The 21,859-nt window shown below is 50.6% G+C and overlaps 10 protein-coding genes across 10 annotated transcripts; 4 read left to right on the top strand and 6 right to left on the bottom strand.

Moving 5' to 3' along the window:
- Nucleotides 1–269: 269 nt before the first annotated feature.
- On the bottom strand, nt 270–1,015 carry HO173_009477 (uncharacterized protein; the record flags this gene model as incomplete). Its single annotated transcript, XM_037311367.1, has 2 exons — nt 270–638; nt 779–1,015. 2 exons carry the CDS (start codon nt 1,013–1,015, stop codon nt 270–272), a joined length of 606 nt encoding a protein of 201 aa, XP_037161801.1.
- A 1,865-nt stretch (nt 1,016–2,880) lies between these two features.
- Nucleotides 2,881–4,897, bottom strand: HO173_009478 (uncharacterized protein; the record flags this gene model as incomplete). Its single annotated transcript, XM_037311368.1, has 3 exons — nt 2,881–3,397; nt 4,477–4,601; nt 4,679–4,897. The coding sequence occupies 3 exons, from the start codon at nt 4,895–4,897 to the stop codon at nt 2,881–2,883; spliced, it is 861 nt and encodes a 286-aa protein (XP_037161802.1).
- A 2,224-nt stretch (nt 4,898–7,121) lies between these two features.
- HO173_009479 (uncharacterized protein) lies at nt 7,122–7,772 on the top strand (the record flags this gene model as incomplete). The annotated part of the gene is made up of 1 exon (XM_037311369.1): nt 7,122–7,772. The coding sequence occupies one exon, from the start codon at nt 7,122–7,124 to the stop codon at nt 7,770–7,772; it is 651 nt and encodes a 216-aa protein (XP_037161803.1).
- Nucleotides 7,773–9,772: 2,000 nt separating this feature from the next.
- On the bottom strand, nt 9,773–9,997 carry HO173_009480 (uncharacterized protein; the record flags this gene model as incomplete). Its single annotated transcript, XM_037311370.1, has 1 exon — nt 9,773–9,997. One exon carries the CDS (start codon nt 9,995–9,997, stop codon nt 9,773–9,775), a length of 225 nt encoding a protein of 74 aa, XP_037161804.1.
- Nucleotides 9,998–13,155: 3,158 nt separating this feature from the next.
- HO173_009481 (uncharacterized protein) lies at nt 13,156–13,602 on the bottom strand (the record flags this gene model as incomplete). The annotated part of the gene is made up of 1 exon (XM_037311371.1): nt 13,156–13,602. The coding sequence occupies one exon, from the start codon at nt 13,600–13,602 to the stop codon at nt 13,156–13,158; it is 447 nt and encodes a 148-aa protein (XP_037161805.1).
- A 108-nt stretch (nt 13,603–13,710) lies between these two features.
- HO173_009482 (uncharacterized protein) lies at nt 13,711–14,734 on the bottom strand (the record flags this gene model as incomplete). The annotated part of the gene is made up of 2 exons (XM_037311372.1): nt 13,711–13,833; nt 13,892–14,734. 2 exons carry the CDS (start codon nt 14,732–14,734, stop codon nt 13,711–13,713), a joined length of 966 nt encoding a protein of 321 aa, XP_037161806.1.
- A 1,546-nt stretch (nt 14,735–16,280) lies between these two features.
- HO173_009483 (uncharacterized protein) lies at nt 16,281–18,105 on the bottom strand (the record flags this gene model as incomplete). The annotated part of the gene is made up of 4 exons (XM_037311373.1): nt 16,281–16,895; nt 16,952–17,265; nt 17,315–17,950; nt 18,006–18,105. 4 exons carry the CDS (start codon nt 18,103–18,105, stop codon nt 16,281–16,283), a joined length of 1,665 nt encoding a protein of 554 aa, XP_037161807.1.
- Nucleotides 18,106–18,419: 314 nt separating this feature from the next.
- HO173_009484 (uncharacterized protein) lies at nt 18,420–19,418 on the top strand (the record flags this gene model as incomplete). Its single annotated transcript, XM_037311374.1, has 2 exons — nt 18,420–18,601; nt 18,656–19,418. The coding sequence occupies 2 exons, from the start codon at nt 18,420–18,422 to the stop codon at nt 19,416–19,418; spliced, it is 945 nt and encodes a 314-aa protein (XP_037161808.1).
- An 867-nt stretch (nt 19,419–20,285) lies between these two features.
- HO173_009485 (uncharacterized protein) lies at nt 20,286–20,885 on the top strand (the record flags this gene model as incomplete). The annotated part of the gene is made up of 2 exons (XM_037311375.1): nt 20,286–20,583; nt 20,638–20,885. 2 exons carry the CDS (start codon nt 20,286–20,288, stop codon nt 20,883–20,885), a joined length of 546 nt encoding a protein of 181 aa, XP_037161809.1.
- A 171-nt stretch (nt 20,886–21,056) lies between these two features.
- On the top strand, nt 21,057–21,783 carry HO173_009486 (uncharacterized protein; the record flags this gene model as incomplete). Its single annotated transcript, XM_037311376.1, has 3 exons — nt 21,057–21,321; nt 21,381–21,584; nt 21,638–21,783. The coding sequence occupies 3 exons, from the start codon at nt 21,057–21,059 to the stop codon at nt 21,781–21,783; spliced, it is 615 nt and encodes a 204-aa protein (XP_037161810.1).
- Nucleotides 21,784–21,859: the final 76 nt, after the last annotated feature.

Here is a 21,859-nt window from a genome sequence, read left to right on the forward strand (position 1 = left end):
CAGAGGAGCGCGGAGAAACCGCAATCGGGTCGCAAAACAATTGTCTCCAGTATAACGGAATTACAGTATAAAGGGTATGCGTGTCGCAAGACCACGGTAGTGGAGAATTGGATAGGCCGGCAGACTAACTGGCAAGATAAGTTTAAGGGGGGGACGGGGAGGGCGAGGGAAATAGATGTTTGATCGACCATACTGCTGATACTTCCCCGAGCTCTCGCAAACTGAGAGCGCATCTACGAAGTTCTCTCCTCCATGCCCAATACCCTTCCCTACTCCCCACTCTCCATCGCATCTCGTTGATACAGAGCACCAAGCCCAGGCTCACGAGGCCCTTCGTCCTCCATCCGAGTATCATCATCCCCCTCCCACACCTCATCCTCTACATCCTCATCCTCAACAATCCAACCCATATCATCACCATCATCGTCATCATCGTCAACAACATCCTCCCGCTCTTCGTCATCATCTCCACCACTGCCCCCCACCACCATCTCCCCGACTTCCCCCAAGAAAATAAACTCGTCCTCACTCCTTCCCTCATTCCCATCAAAGCTTCCATCTTCGCCCCCCTGATCACTCCACATGCCTACATCCCACTCACAAGTCGAGAACCAACCATCGACCCGCGTCAAATCGGACTGTCGACACATACATCACATCAGAAAACCCGATTTGCTCTGGATTGATCCCATCTCCCATCTCCCCCCCGAAAAAGCCCCGAAAAAGAAAAACAAAGAAAGTGAGAAAAAAAACAGAGTGAGGGGGCAAAAAAACCAACCTCATGCCGCCCCCTACAAACCCCCTGCACCCCATCAATCGTCTCCACCTCCCACCCGCAGCGCGTACACCGCCACATGCGATCCCGGGGATCGAACTGCACGCCCGTCGTGTTCTCCGGCGAGGGCGACCGGTAGGGATCGTAGTCGTCCGAGTCCGGGTTGGAAGTGGAGGAGGTAGGAGGGGGCGGGGTGAGGGTGCGGAGGAAGCGGAGCTCGTCGGTCGGGGTTGCGGGCATGATGGGTCGGGTCGGCTGGAGCGGAGTGGGGTGGATTGGACTGGGCTGTGGCGGCGGTTGGCGTGGGTGTTTGGGGAGAGTGAGATATGTGATTTGTGTGTTGTGTGTGTGTGGTTTGATTAGTTGACGGGTGAGGGAGGGCTACCGGGGCTTGGGGGAAGGGGGGGGGTCCAAAGTGAGGTGAGCTGTAGCTAAATCGAGTGGGGGTTTATGCAGGGGTTGCAGGGGTGAGTGGGTGGGTGGGTGCTGTCTGTCTGTCTGTCTGTACAGTATAGCATTCGCCCATCACTTCACCCCGGCCCCAAATTCCAGATCTCCCACACCGATGCACGCAGCGCTAATAACGAGGCCGCAGATCCATGACACCCTGAACACTACGCCCAAATGGCCCATTACTGCCCCCCCCCCACATTTGACAAACGAAAGACTCCCCTACCCACCACCACCCTCCCCACCCATCAACCTCCCCCTCTTCCTCACCCCGCGCTCAAAATCCCCCTCCACCTCCCCAACCTCCCTCCCTCCCCATCGTCGTCGTCGCTCGTCCACCCCGCTTGCGTGTGAACCTGACCCGTTTCCTCGCTCCCGTGTCCAACCCCAGCCTCTCGATCGTTCCGGCGTCGCCGAAGCGGGCGCGCCGGCCGCCGGCGCAGGCTCGGATGACGACGGAGCTCCGGTCTGGGGCGATCTTCGTGATTACGCCACTGGTCCAGGGGGTGCGGGGCATGGCGGTGGGGGGGACTTTGGGTGGTGGGTTGGGTTTTGGGTGAAGGTGGTGGTGGTGGTGGTGAGGGGGAGGAGAGAATATGGATAGGCAAGTTAGACTTGGACGGCGCGGTTTGGAAAGGGGAGATGTGCGATCTAGATGGTGTGCGGAGGACGATTCGAGTGCTTTGGACAAGAGTGCGGTATGATTTCGGTATCGCGGTTCTCGATTATGGGTCTGAGTCAGAAGATGAAAAAATGGGCTGGCTCTTTCTTTACATGCTCAAAAAGCTTTGAGATGAACAGAACTCACACGCTCGCTTGAAAGAGGCGGAGCAGGGCACCTCTCATCCTCCGCTGTTTTCGTTTTATTTTTTTCGAAGAAAGAAGGAAAGGAAAAAGCGTCGTCTCAGAAATCTTCCCGTGCAACAGCGATCAGCCAATCATGTTGTATCGAGTCCGCCTTGTTTCGTGAGGAGCGTTTGCAATCGGGCGGCACATGCGGGATCAATGCCGGCCGGGCATTTTATTACCTAGTCCTTGCAGAGTCATCACCGCCCTATTTCGAGCCGGGCAGGTAGGCAGGAGTCGTGGCGTAGCTGTCGGTGCGTCACTTGGGTCTGTGGATCGGTGACAGAGCTGCGGTTATGTGGAGGTGGGTGTGGTTGGAGGTGGAGGCGTTTTGGAGAAGTTGGCAGGGATTGCGCGGTCGTTGATCTGAGTTGAGTTGAGTTGCGTGCTGCGCTGATGAAACGGTTTGAAATGGGAACTGGGGGGCTGGAGTTGGGTGGTGTTTCGGAGGTGGCCTCTGAGTGATCAGGTAAGAAGCATTGGCCTTGCCAGAGACTCAAATAGGGTTGTACGGGGTGTGTTTTGGAAGGAGGGTGGGTGGGTGTAAAGAAGGGGGGGTCGGAGAAAAGTTGAGTCTGAGGTGCGAGTGATGGTTACTGGTCTACTTGCCCGAGGTGGGTCTGACTTCTTGGGTTTTACTTGCTAAAGATCGTCGTCCGAATGCCCGACTTGTTGTACAGAGGTTCGACTCTTCCGACCGTAGCGTCCATCACTCCTGCAAGTACTACCAGCACAACTTGATCGAACTGTTCGATTCTTCATTGCAGAATCTTCCAGCATTCCTCACTCGTCACAAAGGCATTATAGCCTCACTCGTATCTCCGCTCCACAGCATCCACTTCCATAAACCGGTCCTTACTAGTGTTGAAAACAACATAGACAGGCAAATTCAACTCGACGCCTCTTTGCAACGCCGCCTTAGTCACGGCGGCCCTCGCTACGACGTTGGCGCAATCATGGTAAGGCTTGTCGAGCTTGATCGTGAGGGATGCAGGGCGCTCCGGAGTCTCGAACATCCTCGTCTTCACCACGCCCGGGTGCCGCGTGCGATCCGAGGTGTCGAGCTCCACCGTCGCCACTTCGAATTTCCCGGCCTCGTCCGATTTGAAGATCACGTAGACCCTGCTGGAGAATTCAATGCCCCTCTCGATGGCGTCGCGTGCCACCTCGGCGCGGGACGTTGTGACGTCGATGCAATCGTCGTAGGGCTCGTCGAGCGAGATCGTGAGGGATGGACCACGGACTGCCTTCTCGAACATCCTCGTCGTCACCCTGCCCCCGTACCGGGTGCCATGGGAGCTGCTTGCGGAGCTGGATGTCATGATCCTACAACAAGCGCGTCAGCGCGAAGGAAAGAAGGGATGCGGAATGGTGTCGGACGGGAATGATATTATCTACCTTGACTTATATTGTGGAATTGTCAGGTTGTGAGGGCGATTTCATGTAAGGTAGTGCCGGGTGTGAACCTTAGAGCTTGTGATTCTGCTTATGATCTTGGACCTAAGGTTAGGATTCGAGGATGAGCGACGTTCAATAGAGGATAGATATTCAAAGGAGGCAGCGCATCTTGGGGACATTAGCGAGTCAAGTCAAATGGGAATAAAAGCCGGACATAGGCCGCAGGCGTAGATTGCAAGCTTTGGGCCAAATGATGAAGAATTCATCGCCCTTCCTGACTATTGGTTTCTGTAAAGGCGGGATGCTCGGAATTGTTGTGAAATAGGAGGTAGCTCAGAGAAGCCATGTCGGGTGGAATAGTTACATTCCAGCCATGCAGAGTTGCCCGCCCCGACAGTGTGACTTCGAACGGGCGGTAACGGGAGCCGAAGAAGCGTTGATGGGGACTTATCATGAACACCGACCCATGGCCCTACGAGTTGTGTCCTCGACTGCTCGGCATGCATGAAGCGATCGCTGAATCAAAGACTACCGCGACACGGGGCAGCTATTTGGCGCTAACTGGCGGTGACTTGATTTATTCGGTGGGGAGCAGCGCAAAGGCTGAGCTGGCGGGTATGTTTCAGGCTTGGGTCAAAGAATCTGAGTAGGCGTCTAGGGAAAGAAGTGTTTGACCATTCAGAGAAGGTCATGCGGGTCAAAACATCTTTGCTTCGGGTGGAAGCCGCGAATCTCATTTGAGGTCTGAATGTCTTGACCTGGCAGTAAAGGCTTAAGAGTATTTGGGAGTTTGGGAACTTGGGATGGGGCTGTCCGAATATGAGATGAGACACTTGCTTGGATTGCATGTAGTCTGAAAGTGCTACGGAGGAAAGAGCGACTATGTGATCGGACGCGCTAAGGAGCGTCACGTGACCTTGCTATTTCCAGGTCCATCCCCATTTCTGAAACGCCCAGTGGCCGTCAAAAGAGTGATTACAAGTACGCAAGACCTTTGCTACTCCCACCAGACTGCCCATTCTTTCCTTCTAAATGGCCCCTGTGATAACTCATATGAGAAAGACGTTATCGAATGCTCCCTCCCACCGCCTTCTTCCCATTCCTCAGAACTCTTGACAGACCCCGACCGCCCCTTAGTGAGAAGACTCTTCTTAGCCATCATCCACTTCTATCAGTCTCTGCCCCACCTGTCTCTACCTGCCAAACTACCTCTAATTCCTTGATTCGGTTCTTCTTGTCGTCGAGGTCGGGGAGTACCTTGAACCTGACGTTCTTGTTTCTTTCTACTGTCACTTCCTGCTCAACAAGCTTGTAGGCCTTATCGTGTGTGAAGATCTCGCCCGTGTCATTTAGCTTGACTTTCACATAGGTAAAATGTGGATGGACTTCTTCCACTCTTCCATAATACCAGCGCTCCGGGTCGAGCATATTGTCGGCTGGCTTCTGTGGTTTTTTTCTTAAAATATTGGTTAGATAATGGGGTGACCAAAGAGAGGGAGATACTAGAAAGTCGGCATTTGGGTGGCTCACGTTTGTGGGAAAAGGGTAGATGGCTGGTCTGCTTTGATCGACGGGGGGGTTGCTTTGACCTTTGATGTCGTACTGGATGGTAGAGCTTGTCACTGTAAACTCAAGCCAGGGATGATGAGGATGTGGTTATTGATTTGGATTGTAGAGGTGGATGTTCTGTGACGATGTTGAGGATTGAGAGGAGAGGAAAACTGCTTTATATACACCAGATACCTAAGTTTCGGCCGCCTTTTGAAGGAGGCAGAGCCTTCTTTGCTTTTTCGGAGGAGGAGAAATTACGCCTTGGCCACTGATCTGTCGTTGGTAGTAGGGAATTTAACGCCTTCTGTAACCCCGATTCCCAAAACAAAGGTAGAGCAGCCTTCGCCTTGCATTGGATGGGCAGACGATGTAGCCTGGCATCAACTCTTCAATAGAGCTGCCAGCGAACAACATCCGCTACATTGTTTCACCTAGAATTTAAATGAGGGGGGCGGCATGAGGGATACTGAAAAGCGGATCTCGCCCAATCCACGTGACCTGCAAGCCTCACGCCTGTTGCGCATTGGAGAATGCATAGGTCAACGCTCAGTCCGCCTACGCCATGTAAATTTGGGCTGACGATACTGGCATCAAAACTCATGTAGGGATTCAGAGAAGCGGTTGCGTTGGAGCTACACTCGCAAAGACGAAGGCAGCCTACAGATCTGACGTTGTCGCCTTGACTGACGAAACCCGTGTACTACCCAAGCATGGAGCGCGATCTTCGGGCCCTACACTTGGAGAATGCGATTGCGAGGAAGCTCATTGACGTGCGTCTGAAACGTTGAGGCCCGAGGATGGTGGCACAGCGGCTATATTCCTCAAGAGGACCACCAATCAAGACCTCAAATTTGCTTTTTGGTGCCATGCATTATCCGTGGAAAGTAATCTTGTGGGCAGTTGGCGCCCTCGAGATGCTAGAACGCCGACGGACTTAACCTTCCAAGCCAGACGCAGTATGACGTGGCGGATCGAGCATGTGCATGGTAAACTGGAGGCTGAAAGGTTAGAAGACATGGTGGAGTGCTGCCAGGACTGTAGCTCTTGGTTTAGGAATTTGTAGTCCGTTGTTTTGACTCGACCCGTTTCAGGGCAGTTTCGCCATGTAGGATTCCATCAAGCCTGGGGCAGTAAGAGTGGAGGCTGTCGGATGTGCATTATCATGTAGAAGAAAAATGCTTGGGCAGACATCCGAATTGATGAAACTGTCCTGCCTCAGCGCAAAGCTGCATATGTCTGGGTCAGCAGCCTAGAGGGCGAGCTTTGGGCCAACCGACAGCCTTGTTATCACTCAGCATCCGCTTCAGTAGGGCAATCGTGCGGAAACTTTATGGACGGTGAGCGTCTCAGAGAAGTTGACATACGGGCGGACTTATCCTTTCAGATCGAACGCCGCATGACATGGCGACTGAATTATGTGGGTGACATGATGAAGGTCTGAAAATTGCAAAACCCGATGGAATGGTTCCGTGAGAATAATTGGTTGGCAAGACTCCGATCTGAGGCGGACATGTTGATCTATTCTAATACGTTTCAGGGCAAGTTTAGCATTGATGGTAGCTTGAAATACGAGGCAATAAGAGTGGTAAAGTGACTCACGTGCAGCATGAGATGACAGGCAGACCTCGGGGCGAACGTTCGGGTGCGAGCATCTTTCTGTCGAATAGCTCTACGACCGACTGCCCAAAAGTTTGAGCTGATGGGTGTGTTCCGGCGTTTCAGCGTTTCCTCGAAGGACCCTGGCAGACTATTTCGAGGGAAACGGCATGGAGGTCATCCACGAAACGTCACGCCGCCCACAAGGTCATACCCAACGGTATGGTATTGACTGAGTGCTGCCTCTCAAACGGACCTCATCTGAGGTCTCCGACAATCTGGCAAAGCGGTACGAGTCAACGGGATGACAAGCGGTCTGATCAGGCAGTCTTTGTTTCGTTTTTCATAAAGCTGAGCTCTTGTAAAGCTAAGAGTTTCCTTTCATCTACTACTTTCCTTCGTCATAGAACCCTCTCGACAAAGAACAAGCACAATAGATCTCGAATATCTGCAAGTCCTCAGGGCTAACGACCCAGCTTCACATCCCCTTAACTAGACTCCATCAATGGCAGAAATGGAAGGGGTCAAGCAAGTGATGAGAGAGGAAGAAGAGGAAGAAGAAGAAGAACATGAGGAAGAAGAGGAAGAACAAGAAGGGGATATAGTCTCAGGGCCATGCTACCAGGTCAACAGTGCCGTCACTCTCCAGCAATCGGACCTCTGCGAAATATACACATGTCTCCATTGGAGAGGGAAATCCGAGCACACGTGCTGGTCTTACCTCGAGATCAAACAGATGATCGGCCACGCCAGCCTCAAGCTCGACAAAGACGAATATCAGCATCTAGACCTCAATGGCGTGATCATGTGCTTGCTCGACGAAGAGGATGATCTCACGAAAGCTGTGAAGGTTGTCGCTGAGCATAGCAAGGATAAATTTGTGGAATGGATCTCATCCCTTTATAAACGTGGTGTGGAACCTTATGCTGAAGAAACGAAGTCAGTATCATCACTACGTCTTGTGACAAATTCCTCAACTGATTGGGCATCTAGTTTGGCTAAACAGCAAGACGATGAGTTAGCCGCTCGGCAAGATGCCATGGGGACACCGGCTGCGAAAAGACGCCGGATCGGTGAGTTCAATTCGATTGCCGCAGTGTTGGAGGGAAAATCTAGCGGGAGTCAAGGTGGACAGGGTCAAGGCGGAAGCAAGTAGGACTCGAACCGGAAGCGTGGAGGATGACGAGGAGGGTATGGTGACAACAGGTTAGGTTGCTAGACAAGATGCAGACGAGCTGATGGATCAGTGGCCAAGACATTCGTTTGTCCTCGATGGAGTTTACAGGATTTGAGTTTGCTTCATGCAAGTTGCACCTTGGGACGAAGGGAGGGGCTTTTGCGTTGTTCGACTGACAGATAGCATTAATTTCCAACTCCTCCCACAAGATCTCATTCTCAGGATCTTCAGAATCACTGAAAGTGCTAGCTGCTGCAGGATAGGAGCAAACGCACTTTCCCGTACTTTTGATGCTCGTTCTCAATAGCGATAGACCTTGAGAAGCCAGTATGTTGTATCCCAATAGGGAACTAAATGGAGCGATATCCCTGACTTGTAGATGTTTTTCTTCGTTTGGTGTCCTTTGCTCGAGACAACGTACGTGCGATGTGCGCCATGCTCTGGAGGCTGTGCGCTATAGAGGACGCGGCTGTTCAGAGCGTTGCGCTCTTTTGTGTGGGATCCCCACTTAGAAGGACTACCGCTTTGGCATGTCCGCTCCATGACATGCCTGCCTTGCGTGTAGGTGAGGTTATATCATCCAAAATGGCGTCCGGGAACAAGAGGATGTGAGACACAGCTTCCTTCTGCGCGTATATGATCCAATTTGAGTAGAAGGAATGCTGACAGCAAGACGAATACCGCGGCATGGAGAGAGTTTTCTTGCCCTTCATTCCCATCACGATGTGGAGGGACATGAGCTGGCCTTGCGGACTCGGCCGAGAAGCAGCAGCGATCGGCCCCGTTGCGTTTTGCCCTGAGTTGACAAGAAATGTCCTCGGGAACACCAAGGAGACGTTCCTGAACCTGCCGCCTTCATTTAGGTATTACTGTATTCGTACTCGCGGCGAGCTGTAGGCAATGAGGAGTTGAAGCGTCGTGTGCAGATGATCATCTACATCACAACCGCAGATGCAAGCTGGTCTGTCCATGACATCATCTACTGCTTCAGCTTTGCCCCTGGCGGGCTTTCGATTCTCTTCTTTCGTACGTAGTGAACTGCGAAAATCGCATGAGTTGGGGTAAAGAGGAAAGGATGCCCAATAGAGACGTTTTGTACTAATGATCAGATGTTTTGTTCGAGTGAGTGATCATGTTGAAAATAGAAGGGGTAAGTACAGGATGAAGAGTAGCCTTGATCAGATTGGAAGTCGAGAGTATGTGCAGTGTCAAGTCTGAGATTGGTTAATGGAAGACGTCTGGGACAAGAGAGACAGCGTTACCAGAGTTGAGCTGACATTCCATCATGCGCATGAGTGATGCTTGCAATTCATTCTCTGGCGGCTCCTGTCTACTGACAGCCTGTTTGATCGGTAAGGGGATTCAAGGAATGTTTTTCGATTGTACTTGGCTTGTTGTTTCCCTGCAGGTGAAATTTGTAACGCCAGAAGTTGCTCCGGCCGGATGGGCACATCGTAGTGTTCCTGAGAGGGTAGCTGCGGGTGATCAGTTTTCTGGCTGTTTGAAGGCTGTATTTTCCCTCTGGCCGATTCATGAATAGACAACGGTGGAATGGATGGTGGAGGGGAGTCAAATAGCTCCGGCGGAAACTCCCAGCCAGAACTTTCGTTTTGTGACCTTGGAGGAGGACTCTGTAAATTGAAAAGGGTAGATGTGTCTCCCAGCTTGCCTTCGAAGTTCATATCTGAGAGATCGTAGTCTTGAAGCCTGGGCTATGCGGATGCCCATTCGTGGTAGATCTTCTTCGGTCTGCTGAGCAGACTCTGCTCCACACGACCAGAGTCTCATAGAGGGTTATAGAAACTAGAACTACGCTGGTCGGTGGGCGTGGAAGGTTCCTTAGCTAATAGCGGTCAATCGTATCTCTGTTCGCTGAGTGGGTTGACTTCTTCGGAATTGAGGGTCGACGGCGCTGGTAATGGCGATTTGGCATCTTGAATTCTCCGAGGAAGGAGACAAGAGCCCTGTGGGATATTGATTCACATATCGAGGAGGGGTTCGTCCTGTGCATCGTCTCCAAAGACCCTCCTCCATTGAATTCGTTTCGATGGTTCATGTCTTGCCGGAACTGTGCGAAGACCGCCTTCAAGCAATTTCGTGAACGTTGGTGCCCAGAAGTTCTCATAGAAATCATTCGGAGACGGTGGCATGCTCAGAAGATGGCAGTGGTCGTTATTGGCGTCATAGCCACAGAGACAGACCATAGTGTGTGCGCATGGGTGAGGTCACTGGTAATGCAACGAAATTTTGTGGGTGAGAAAGGACGAGAATCGATCTCGGGTGTTACATGTTTGCTTTCGCCATTCAGTGTCGATATATCAATTTGCTGTCCTCGTGCACTGATCAATATAAGATCACTACGAATACAATCCTCGACACCCATGGAATCTTAAGCGTCTTATCTACAATAGCGAGTTGAGATTGAAATCTCAAAGATCAAATCGACGAAGTAGTATGTGCAGATGAACCAAAACTGGTGACCCAGACTAACCACATGAATCGTCTGCTGTAGACATCCAGCTTTCAAGTACTGTGTTATGAGACCAAGGGCAACGGAAACGACACAGTGAGATAACCTATCGAACGTTAATTATCATCCTTGTTCCAGAGCCTGATTATGAAAGGAGAGCCAGCTTGACCTGCCGTGTCGTTAGCGTATCATCTCCCACGTAGCGGCGGTTAGCGCCAGTCGGGCGAAGAGCTGTGACCGACGACGACGGCTCCTTCTCCACTTTCTTACTTCGGTCCTTTGGTACCAAGACTGTGTCGGTTATTGGAATTCCTCTGCTGTTGGTTGCTTCGCCTAGATCTGGATATTAGATTCCACCTCCGTCCTCCTCTACATCGTCGGCCTGGAAAGTTGAAGGTGGAGCCTCAGCAGATGAAGTTCTATCTCGTTCATGGGTTGTGTCATAGAGATGATACCTTTCAGGTCTCATCGCTTTGAGCTTCGGCAGGCCTGGTTGCAGAAGCTGTCCGTCTTCCTTTACTTTAGGTTCTCTTCCCTGGTGGCAGAGTGGTTGTGATTAGAAATGCCGGAGATCTCCAATGGAGAAAACCCTTCAGTGACATAGTGAGTTGGACTTATTAGAGATTTGGTCTTTGGAGGACAGTTTGTGCTCGAGAGAGAGACCTGCTTGAGTCATTTGCATATGGCCGGTCAATTGCGAACCTTTCGGCTAACTTTTCACATGGGTTACAGACAGAAACCGAGTCTATTGTAGAATTCGGGCTCCCACCAGCTACATCACTGAATCGATCATGTTCTATGCCAAGACGACGATTCTTTTCAGCCTCATAGCTTTGAGCGTTTATCGCAACAGTCCGCGCCCTCTTCTCTTGGCGGCTCTCTCTCCGCACGAGAGGAAAATATCTCGGAGTAACATGGAGTCTTCAACGGAAGAAACCTATTAGGAATGTAGGGGGCAGGTGTTTTTGATGGGTTGGCCTCGGGAGGGGAAGTAGGTGCCCGTGTGAACGAATGGCGAGAGGAAACTAGAGTATTTTCGAAGTTTGCAAATTCCTTGATAGCCTTTTCACCAGATGCATAAAGAGGGATACTATGAGGCGCATGATTAGGCCCATGCGTAAAGCTATACAGGAATGTATTCGCAGTTTCGTTCGGACTGCGAATAGGAGTGTCTGGTGGACTCGTCGAGCGCCGGCGCTTGCGAGACGCTTGCACTCGATCGTCGTTCCTGGTTCTTATATCGTAGGTGTCGGTGTTAAGGGAGCGAGAAGACGTTTTGAGGATATTGCCTCGTTCGTCGCCATTAACAGTTCATATCGACGAATCCAAAGATTCTCTATCTGAGGTATGGCTGTTAAACTCCTCTCCAAACCAAATTCGATTCGAAAGCTCATCATTTGTCGCAGCATCATCAAGCCTCGTTTCGAGCATGGACGCAATGTCTGGAGCCTTGACTTCTTTGGAGGAGGTAAAAAGTGATGGAGGTCTGTGACAGTGCATAGCATCGCCGCCGCAGCCACAGAGGCATCCTTTTGGGAGGTAAGCTTGGGAACCGGCCACTTGCTCTTTGAGTCTGTCCGCAGGGACCACCAGGACCACTGCTTCAGGTTTGCGCCCGGCGCACCCTCGTGTTTTCTCTATGTTCCGCTTTGTTTTGCTAGAAGCTTGCGAGGTTGGGCGATGGAGATAAAAACACTTTCCAGGGGAATTTTGTTCAAGGTTATCATGTTGAGCATAGAATTGGGAGTTACAGGATGCAGAGTAGCCTTGGTCGAATTGGAAGGGTAGGTTGTGTGTAGCTAGCTCCACCGATGAATCTGAGAATGGTTGGTCGAAAGCGTTCGGGGGGAACAAGGTGGTAATAGTTTCTTGTAACCAGAAGGATGGAGTTGGTGTGTCTCGTGTTGCAGAAGGCAAGGGGATTTGAGAATCTTCTACTTCTTCGTTGCTAGGATTTGGTCACTTTTGAGCTCCTTTGAAATCACCCGAGGCGCGATGCATGTCCTGTGCGAGGTCTTTCTTAATTTCTTCGAAATCTGGAGTCGGTAGCCTGGCAAGGGACGTCCAAATATCTAGACTCTGATCCGAGGTTACCGGCGGAGTTGCCCACGCGTGCCACCAAGGGACTGTGTCTTGAGCGTCTCCACCGTGTGTTTGCCTCCATAGGACCCGTCTTGATGGCTCAGTCTCGGTCTGAACACTGCGAAGCCGGAGCAACAGCAATTCAACGAAGTTTGGCGCCCAGATCTTCTCAAAGATTGTGTTAGGCGGCCATATGGTACTCTCGATGTTGACAATATTTTGAAGGCAAGATGACATGAAGAGGGTGAAAGGAAGAAGGTGAGAGGAGGACGATGAGGGATGGATGGAGGAACTCGGTTGCATGAGAATGATGTGCGTACCCTGTGGTTGGAGGTATTTAGTTCGTATTGATTCGATTCCTAATGGCGCTGGTACAATGGTTTCGGTGCTTTTTATTTCTTACCCGACAGGTTATTGTAGAATCTTAGACCTACCCACAGAATTACTACGTACACACACTCCCCTCAAGATTCAACGAAGATGGTATTGATGTCTGGTAGGCATCTGACGATGATTCTATCTTTGTTCAAGATGTGAGGGAATAAAATACGTCGGACGGATCAAATAAATGGCACGATAGACATGAAAGACATGGACTAGCCCGATGAAATACACCGCTCCTAAAACGATCATTCATGCACTACCCCCGCAACCGCTAGAAACAAATGGATGCTCATACAACCTCGTGGTTCTCGTCTATTCGCGACCGTTCACTCATCACCTATGTACCTCCTCTGGCTTATGGCGCATGTTGGTGATTCAAGACGAGACAATATACGTCAGAATGAGGCCTCGCGCTGGGAGTCTGCTCTACCCTTGATTTTCTGGCCCGTGCCAATTATCAAGAGACTTTCTCGCATCTTTCGCACAAGGCCGTAGCTCAGCATCATCCGCAAGCAGGCTTCTGATAAGGTTTTGGACGTCGAGTGGAGCGCCCCCCTGAGACTTCAAATCTGCTTTCATTACGTCCAAGACGTATTCATCGGCTTCGTGGCCCCACCATAGCGGTTGCTTACAGAAGATCTGGTATGCACTCACTCCGACAGCGAACATGTCAACCTTCTCGTTGTATCCTAGGCCCGAGTTCTTACCACTTCTCGAAAGCCTCCACATCTCTGGTGCACAGTATGGTGTTGTCCCAACATTGACATCGTTGGAATTGATACCCATTTGGGCACTTCCAAAATTGATCACCCGGCATTGTGGAGGATTCCAGGAGACTATTGCCAAGTTGCCTGGTCTGATGCCTCTGTGCATGACACCCTTTGAATGAATGTAATCAATACCTTTTAGGCATTGCCAGAATATCTTGGTGCATATAGTGTAGTAGGCGTCACTTGTTGGTCCTGGCTCACAGAGAGCAAATCATGTTGTGGTTACCAATGGACTGTAGATGAGGTAGACTTCGTCAAAGGCGCCATTTCGAGAATATTGGCCTCGACGGTCTCCATTGGGGGACATCCCATCGATCAGGTGACAGAGGCTGTGCTAAGGATTGTCAGCTAGATACAGATCATAGTAACCAGGGGTACTGGAGGAGCCTTACATGACGACCGAGAAAGGCTGTCATCTGTATTTCCCGCTCGATTGGGCCAGCGTTTTGACGAGTACGGGTCATTCTCTTGATTGCAACGGCATTCCCACTTTTTATGTGCTCACCTGCAAAGACAGTTGAGGAGCTTCCATGGCCGATCGCGTTCTTGATAACATAGTCTTTGTGGATGTAGTCAGACTTGGCTGGCGTTGACAAGAGATTCATAGGGTAATCATTCACCGTCAAGCCGTGTATTTTCTGGTAGCCGGTCAGTCGGCCTCGATGGGCACTGTCATTGGCACCATCGAGCTGGAGTTGGTAACTCAGAGCTCCGAAGGTGATATGTGTAAGATCAGACCAAATGGTGGTCGAGTCACTGACTTTCTTGCCGTCAACTACAGCAAAACTCTGCTTTTCAAGATGAAGCATCAGTGCTCCCGATGAGTGGTTGTGAAACAGTCGTGCATGGCGACCGAAGACATTGTCATGTGATTTCCTTTCGGTCAATACGAGCTCAGGACTCTCGTCACCAGGTAGTGCATACTTTCCACCCCCAAGAACCCATCCGAAGCGGGGATCCCTAGGAGGTACATCGAAGCTCAACTCGTAGTAGCCCCGCCAAACCGGTTTTTTCTGCCGTTGGGGTCCTGAGCCACCTTCGCTTTCACTTTCGCTGCCATAATACTCAATGCCAGACTTCTCGGAATGTATTGTTATGTATTTTCGAGCATGCTGGTTCCAATTTGTGTCGTCCTTCAACTTTGATGCGACCTGGTCGAAGGCAAAAGCAGCGGCTTTGTTTGACGGATACAAGCGTGCAAACTCGGCGGGAAAAGTGGGACCAATGGTTTCCATACTGAAGACTGGGCAGGTAAATGTTCCTTTGCACAAGTAATTTGTAGAATTAGGGAGTGACTTTCGGATCGTTCGATGGTGTCAAATTCCCATGCAGTGACTGGCTTGTAGTGTTTGAAATTGTGGGTCAGGTTGTCGATCGGATACGATCCTCATGCAATGGTCGATCCTTGAGCTATGTAGAGCGAGTATTGGATCGTCGACCACTCGATTATAGGAATTCTAGGTTCTGGGCAGGGCAAAGTGGGTAGTCTGGTCAAGCAAACGGTAACGGCTCTTATTCGGCAGTCTGGTGAATCTGAAACATAAAACGTTGGAAGATGACGAGACACAAACCTTGCTGGAGTAGTAAAAGTATGGCTGTGATGGTTGATACCCGGTGCTTCCTGACAGGTGGATGGGTTGAAGCTCGTTAAGAAGACGCGGATTGAAGCTGGTGTTTGGTGGCAAGACGAGGACTTTGAGAGTGAAGGAGTCTTAAGAATGTTGGGTTTGAGGACTTGTTGTGTGACAAGATGAGACCGCGACAGCACTAGGTCGTCGCTAGAATATCGGCGATTGTGTGTGTTGGATGGCCAGATGGAACCTCAGCAACAGCAGAGTGTACGAATGGATGGTAACAAATACACTCTAGCAAGATGAGACTCGAACTGCAGGAGTCATCAGCCGAAGGTGGCTGGAGTTCTACGTCGTATGCCAAAGTGGAGAACACCTTCGCCGTCACGGGGTGAAGTAGTGATGCTGTCGACCCGTGATCTTAGAATCAACATACATAATGGACTATTACTGGTCGACTTGATCCGTTGCCGAGATGCTGCGTCTGCATGAAACGCGGAGTTGAAAGGCCCAACATTTTGGGAAATGCTGATAGGAGGTAGGCTCGGGTGGCATCGAAGGAATGTCTAACAAACAGGGACATCGGGGAACAGGTAGAATGTGAGCCAATGACATTCGACTTGGCAAGCTTCGGGACGCCGCATCTGACATAGACTGAAAGGTAGCCAACCTCAGGACTTTGGCAAATGTTGATAGGGGCAAGTCACGGTTGACATCAAATAAATCGCTCCCAACTATGACATTAGGTGAAGAGAGAAGTGGTAGGCCAATTCGGCTCGATGTGACCACTCTTAGGGAATCACACTTTTAGTGACTGGGCGTGTAAGAACTTCGTGACCTAAAGTAGTGTTAAAAAAAGTGGTCACTTTGGATCACAATTGGACAGCTACCAGCCGCAAGGCCTTGGACAGGTCTCGTCGAAGAAGCCGTGCTTGGTAGCAAATGAACGACGGTCGGCCCCCAAGACTTGGCACAAGAAAATAGGCAGCGCTGCTCGTCGGCACCAATCATGGGGGGGAAAGGTTCGGAAGGGACGCCTTATAGGGGCTAATAATCCGGTGGTCTGGCGCCGGTGGCGGAACGCTCTTGCTTACCTAGAACCGCCAACGTACCTTTAGAGTGACGTGATCGTGTAGCATTTGTGTTATACAAGTCTACTGTGACCAACCAACATATATTCGCAACTCACAATTTACCATGTGATCAATGATCATAGCTTGGCCTTCTGCCCCTTCTCATCCTCTTCCTGGGCCTTGATTTTCAGCAGTCTCCGTAGAATCTTCCCACTAGCGCTCTTCGGGACTTCGTCAACGAATCTTACGCCGCCTCGGAGTCTCTTGTGGTTCGCGACTTTGGCTTGAAGCCATTGCATAATATCATTCGCAGTTTTCGGACTGCCTTCGACTCCAGGCTTGGGTACGATGTATGCTCTTGGCACCTCCGTAGCTTGATCTTTGTTGTAGATGCCGATGACGGCGACGTCATTCACAGTGGGATGGCTAGTTAGTAGCCCCTCCAATTCTGCGGGCGGCACCTGAAATCCTTTGTACTTGATCAGCTCCTTTACGCGATCCGTAATGTAGAAATTGCCGTCTTTATCCTGATGGCCCACGTCTCCAGTCTTGAAGTACCCATCTTCGGTCAATGCATTCTTGGTACCTTCGGGATTGTTGAGGTAGCCTTTGAAGACATTAGGGCCCTTGACCCAAAGTTCGCCGGTTTCGCCAATCGGAAGCTCTGTTTCGTCGGGTGACATGTATTTGGCGGTCTGATTGGGGAGAAGAGTTCCTACAGAGCCGATGGTCTTATCCCAGAGCTCCCACGGCTTCGTCATTTGTAAGCCTAGAGTATACAAAAGATGATTCCTGGGCGCTTGCCTACCTGAGTATGCGTAGTTGGGCTTGTCTCGCTGAGACCGTATCCTTGTTTGATAGGGACTTTGAGTCTCGTGTGTACTGCCTCGACAAGCTCTTGGGTCAATGGTGCAGCCCCGCTGTTGAGCATGCGGAGGCTGCTGAGGTTGTACTTGTCGATTATAGGATGCTTTGCGAGCAACAGAACTACTGGTGGAACGACGTACGCAAACGTTATCTTGTGTTCTTGAATAATGGTACAGAAATTCTCGATCTCGAATTTTGGCATCACGATTAGCGTGAGGCCGCTGTAGAGACTCTGACATATTAAACAATTCAAGCCTGGGTGGTGTCAGAATCGACAACTTGTATCCCTGTCTAGGATACTCACCGTAAATATGGTAGAAAGGAAGAAATGCTATAATGTTGTCGCCATTGCCGTCAGCTCCCCCATCCCAAGACAAGTTACCGCCCTCTCCTGCTTTAAGCATGAGGATGTTTGAGATTATGTTCTCATGGCACAACATGACCCCCTTTGGATGACCTGTTGTACCCGAAGAATATACCAAGAATGCAAGATCATTCTTTGGATGGGCTTTTGTCCTGCGGTATCTGCTCGTCCCCGCAAGATTCCGTATAGACGAGAAGTGCTTGAATCTCATCGACTCGTCCTTCTCGTCGCCCATGAGGATAATCCTGTCTTCGGGTATACCAGCCTGCATTGCAGCTTCGGTCGCGACCTTGAGGAACGGCTTCTGAGTTGCCAATGCTGTGGCGCCTGAATCTTTCAATTGGAATGCCAACTCTTCTGCTGTATAGCCAGGATTTGCCGGAGACACTACGCCTCCCGCCCAGTGCACGCCCCAAGTTATGGCTGGTGTATCGATACAGTTGGGGGTGAAGATAGCCAGAACATCCCCTTTCCGCCACTCCCATACGGACTTGAGCCCCTTGCCAAAATCAATGGCTGTGCTTTTGACCTGGGCGTAGGAGTAGGCTCTGCCGGTGTCGGCGTCTCTATAGATTACTACGGACAAATCAGCAATGAGATTGGCAATTGGTAGGGAACAGTAAAGTAGTACTTTTGTCGTCAGGATATGGTCTGTCATTGCGCTCGAAAAGAAAGCCCCACAGGTCAGTTTTTGGGATATCGATTTTCGGATAGAGCGACTCTGTAGGCATCTTGGTTTAGGGTTGGGTTGCTGAGGATAGGATCGGAAAACAATTGGAAGACTATGACCTCTTTCATTGAGCATGAGGAGGGGAGGAGGAAGAGGAATAGGAAGAGGAGGAGGTGAAGACCATAATGACGGTGGGGACGGAATTCCGGGGTTGCTGCCGAGGCACTTTAATTCCGTCGATCAGACCGGCATTTTGGCCAGCAACATCTCCCGCTTTTTTCTCCCTTTCCTCGACAACACTCGTCGCATCAAAAGCATTGATTTTGTTTGCATTGTCGGTCAGTTCTTCTTTCCCTCTGCTACAATAGCTGCGACATGTCTGCGTTCCGACTTCCTGCTCTCCGCCATGCCTTTGGAAATACAACATCGCCCTATCTGAGGGGGATACAGCGAAGGCATGCCCAGGTGCACGATGTACGCTTCCTAGTAACGCACCGCCAGCCTGACAAGATTATCGAGGAGAAATACAAAGAGAAGCTGTATCAAAAAGCAAAGGAGTAGGCTTGCATCTGTCTTCTCCACCCCGGTTCTCCATCTAATAAGTTGCCCAGGCAAGGTCTTAAAGACGTGGATGAGTTGAAGACTGTCTATCAAGATAAGATCCGGAGCCAACGGAGACAAGCACTTGCACCCAATTCCATCAGTCCAGCAACATCGTCTGGCTTCCCTGCGCCGCCGCCTCCGCCTCAAGTTCCTGATCATCCGACACCCAAAGCATCATCCCAGACCACTCCCTCCAACAAATCCCCAATTCCGCCGGGCGTTAAACTTCTTTCCTCGTACATCGACATTCCCAAGACGCTTGAGCTTCCCCAGAAAGAGATAGAATACATATGGCGTCTTCGCCACGCTTCTGATCCTCAATCGCTTTGCGCTGTCATTCCCCGGTCCACCTACAATAGCATCGAGGCGACGGCTCGGCGACATCCGCAATTTATACTTCCAATTCCAAGAGGAGGCAAAGGGGCAGAGATACACTTCCTGCAATGGACCTTCCCATCACCCACTACATCCACCGTGCTGTTCACCCATCTGGCAGAATTCAAGTCAAGAGGCGAGTATGCCCAACCACACACAACAGTCACACATCATCTCGATCTTGCCGATTCCAAGGGGTTGGTACTACTTCAAGGAAATGTGGTGGATGGCAGAGGTATCACGGTGGACGAAGGCAAATGGCTACTGATGTGTCTACAAAAGTTCTATGGGGCGGAGCATAAAGTGGAAAGGAAGAAACTACTTGAGCAATTTAGCCAAGGTGATGGAGGTTTCAAAGTGGAAGAGTTGCTTGAGGAAGCCGAGAAGGTTGTCTGAGTGGTCAAAATTCTCCGATAGACGGCAGTCTTGAGTGACGCCACTTCACCGTCCATCCAACCCTGGCTTCTACATTTGGTTGCCTTTGGGCTCCACTGTTCCAAAAGAAGCACGCGGGGTTGCAAGACCTGGAGGAACCAAGCTCGTTGCAGGTGTTATCCTGGCAACGAGGATATCATGGATGTGAAGCTGAGGGCAATGTCGATAACATGGTCATTCTGGAATGAGATTCCCAGATTATGATTCAACTGGTCCAACGATCCACGCTGAACAAGAAGTGAAGCATCAACCAAGGCGGTCATGTCGTGGCTTACGAAGTCTGGAAGCTGCATCGCTGCTGCCTGATCACACTGGATCCTTTGAAACACGGACTGTTCTGGCACAGCATTTCCTTCCATTCATGTCGCATGGCCAACCTCTAAGGGATTTTGAGAAAGATGATACTTTGAATGCCGACTAGCTTACAAATAGGTCGCGTACCCTTAATCATGGTTGAAGAAGAGTCTCAGTCATCACCAGGATCTCGCACCAGTGTGAGGCACGATACACATGTCGTATAAATAATATCTCGTCCCGAAGAACTTCATTGTAGTGCGTACACAATCTACCGACATCGCAAATTAAGCGTGCCACTGTCAGAACCAAGAGCTACTCTCCGCAGCCTGTTATCGCTTGTGTACTTTTGGCGCAACCCATTTCCTGTCTAAGCCGCTTCATAGCCGCAAAATTAGCCATGAAGCTATTCTGCCATGAAATTTTATCTCTGACATCTTCCAACACCCTTTCAAGCACGAGACAAGCATAAGGTGCGCCAATTAGTGACACTCGTTTCATTTCCAAAGGATATCACATCATCCTCAATCAAATATGAGCAGCTTTTTTGGGGGCAGCTTCGGCTTCGGCGCCGCGGCGAGAAACAACCCCTACACACTACAAGCTTATCCACGATTGATTGAGCCTACAACTCCGGACTTTGCACGATGTGTCCCCGAATTCGGACGGGAGCTGGCCAAGCGAGACTGCAAAGAGGCAGTGAAGAATATGCCGTGGGCTCGACAAAGTGCCGAGGTCGAATGGGCAGTGAATTTTCATGCACAGGAGTATCATCTGCCAATGTCAATTGGCTGGACGGTTCCTAAGGGCGAAGCTGGTGCAGGAACACCTGGCATGTATACTTGATCCAACTTGTCGCACGGGACTTGGACTAAATTCTCTCAAGGCAATTGTGTCATTTCCATTGAGGTCGCGGGTCCAAAGGCTTTCTATGATCCAGCAACAACGAACACACCCTTTACCATCAGGGCTTCTCCTTTCCAGCTTCGGGGCTTAGCTGCTTATGTTGTCAATGACTGTGTCCAAAGGGGAGGGTATCTTGGCGGTTTTGCTACGAACAAGATATCGAATCTGGCCAATTATCTTCAAGATCCCAGTACTGACTTGAGTCTCCCATATCGTAAGGCAATATAATACATTTTCTTACGAAAATGCGTCCGAGACTGACTATGAACGCGCTATCGTACAGCAATATCTGCTCACTTCCTGACTGTCTCGGTGAAAGCACGGACCTTTGGAGACCCACAACCAGGCAATACACATCCTTCAATTGCTGTGTTGATTGCAGAGTACCTAAGTGGCGTCATGAAGGGCGCCAGCAACGAGGTCAGAGCGATACTTGGCGCAAGTGTTCACCGTATGGTAGTCGTGAGTCAGAAGATGAGACCCGGCGGTACCACGCCATGGTGGCAGCAGGTTCCTGATTCTGCTGACGAAATGACCTATGAATGTGACGCAAAGCTGGGTGCGCCCGCAGCGGTAGATTGCGCAAAGGTTGAGTACGGGGAACTGGGCGCGGACGACGATATTATCTCGGTAGGAGCAGGGGTAGTGAAATTCCTCTCATCGGGTCAGTGTTCGAAAAGAACTTATATTTAAGAGCGAGGTTTCCTGACTGATGTATGCCAGGTACCTGTCAAGTCGCTATCACGGCAGCAACCACCATAACCCTCAATTGGCGCCAAATACGCACAGCACTGGATACCCTCTTCAACATTTGCGTCAACCCTCCCTATTACGCAGGCACCGGAGGCAAGGCTTACTTCGGGCCTCAGCCTGTGGTCAGCCGTCGATCTCGCTGGGGGAAGCGACAGGATAATGATGATCTCAGTGGTAAGTAGAGTTCTAGCGCAAAATTCTAAGAACTGCATGACTGATCACAACAGGGTTGAATGCTCTACCACCGGGAGGTAATATCACCGTATCATCGGTGCCTCAGCGGCCGCCAGAACGAATGCTCGGGGTGAATACCACTTTAGCCGAGAATTCTACTATGCTTGTAAATGCTACGTATGCTATCCCGGCTCTTTAGTCGGACGATTTGCAATGGGAGGCTACCTTCAACCTGCCCTCGCGCATTTTGTTTGCATAGGAAAGCGAGCTTGTAC

Source organism: Letharia columbiana (genome assembly GCF_014066305.1).
Source record: "Letharia columbiana isolate WasteWater2 chromosome Unknown Sc0000040_s0, whole genome shotgun sequence".
In the NCBI taxonomy this organism is placed as follows: domain Eukaryota; kingdom Fungi; phylum Ascomycota; class Lecanoromycetes; order Lecanorales; family Parmeliaceae; genus Letharia; species Letharia columbiana.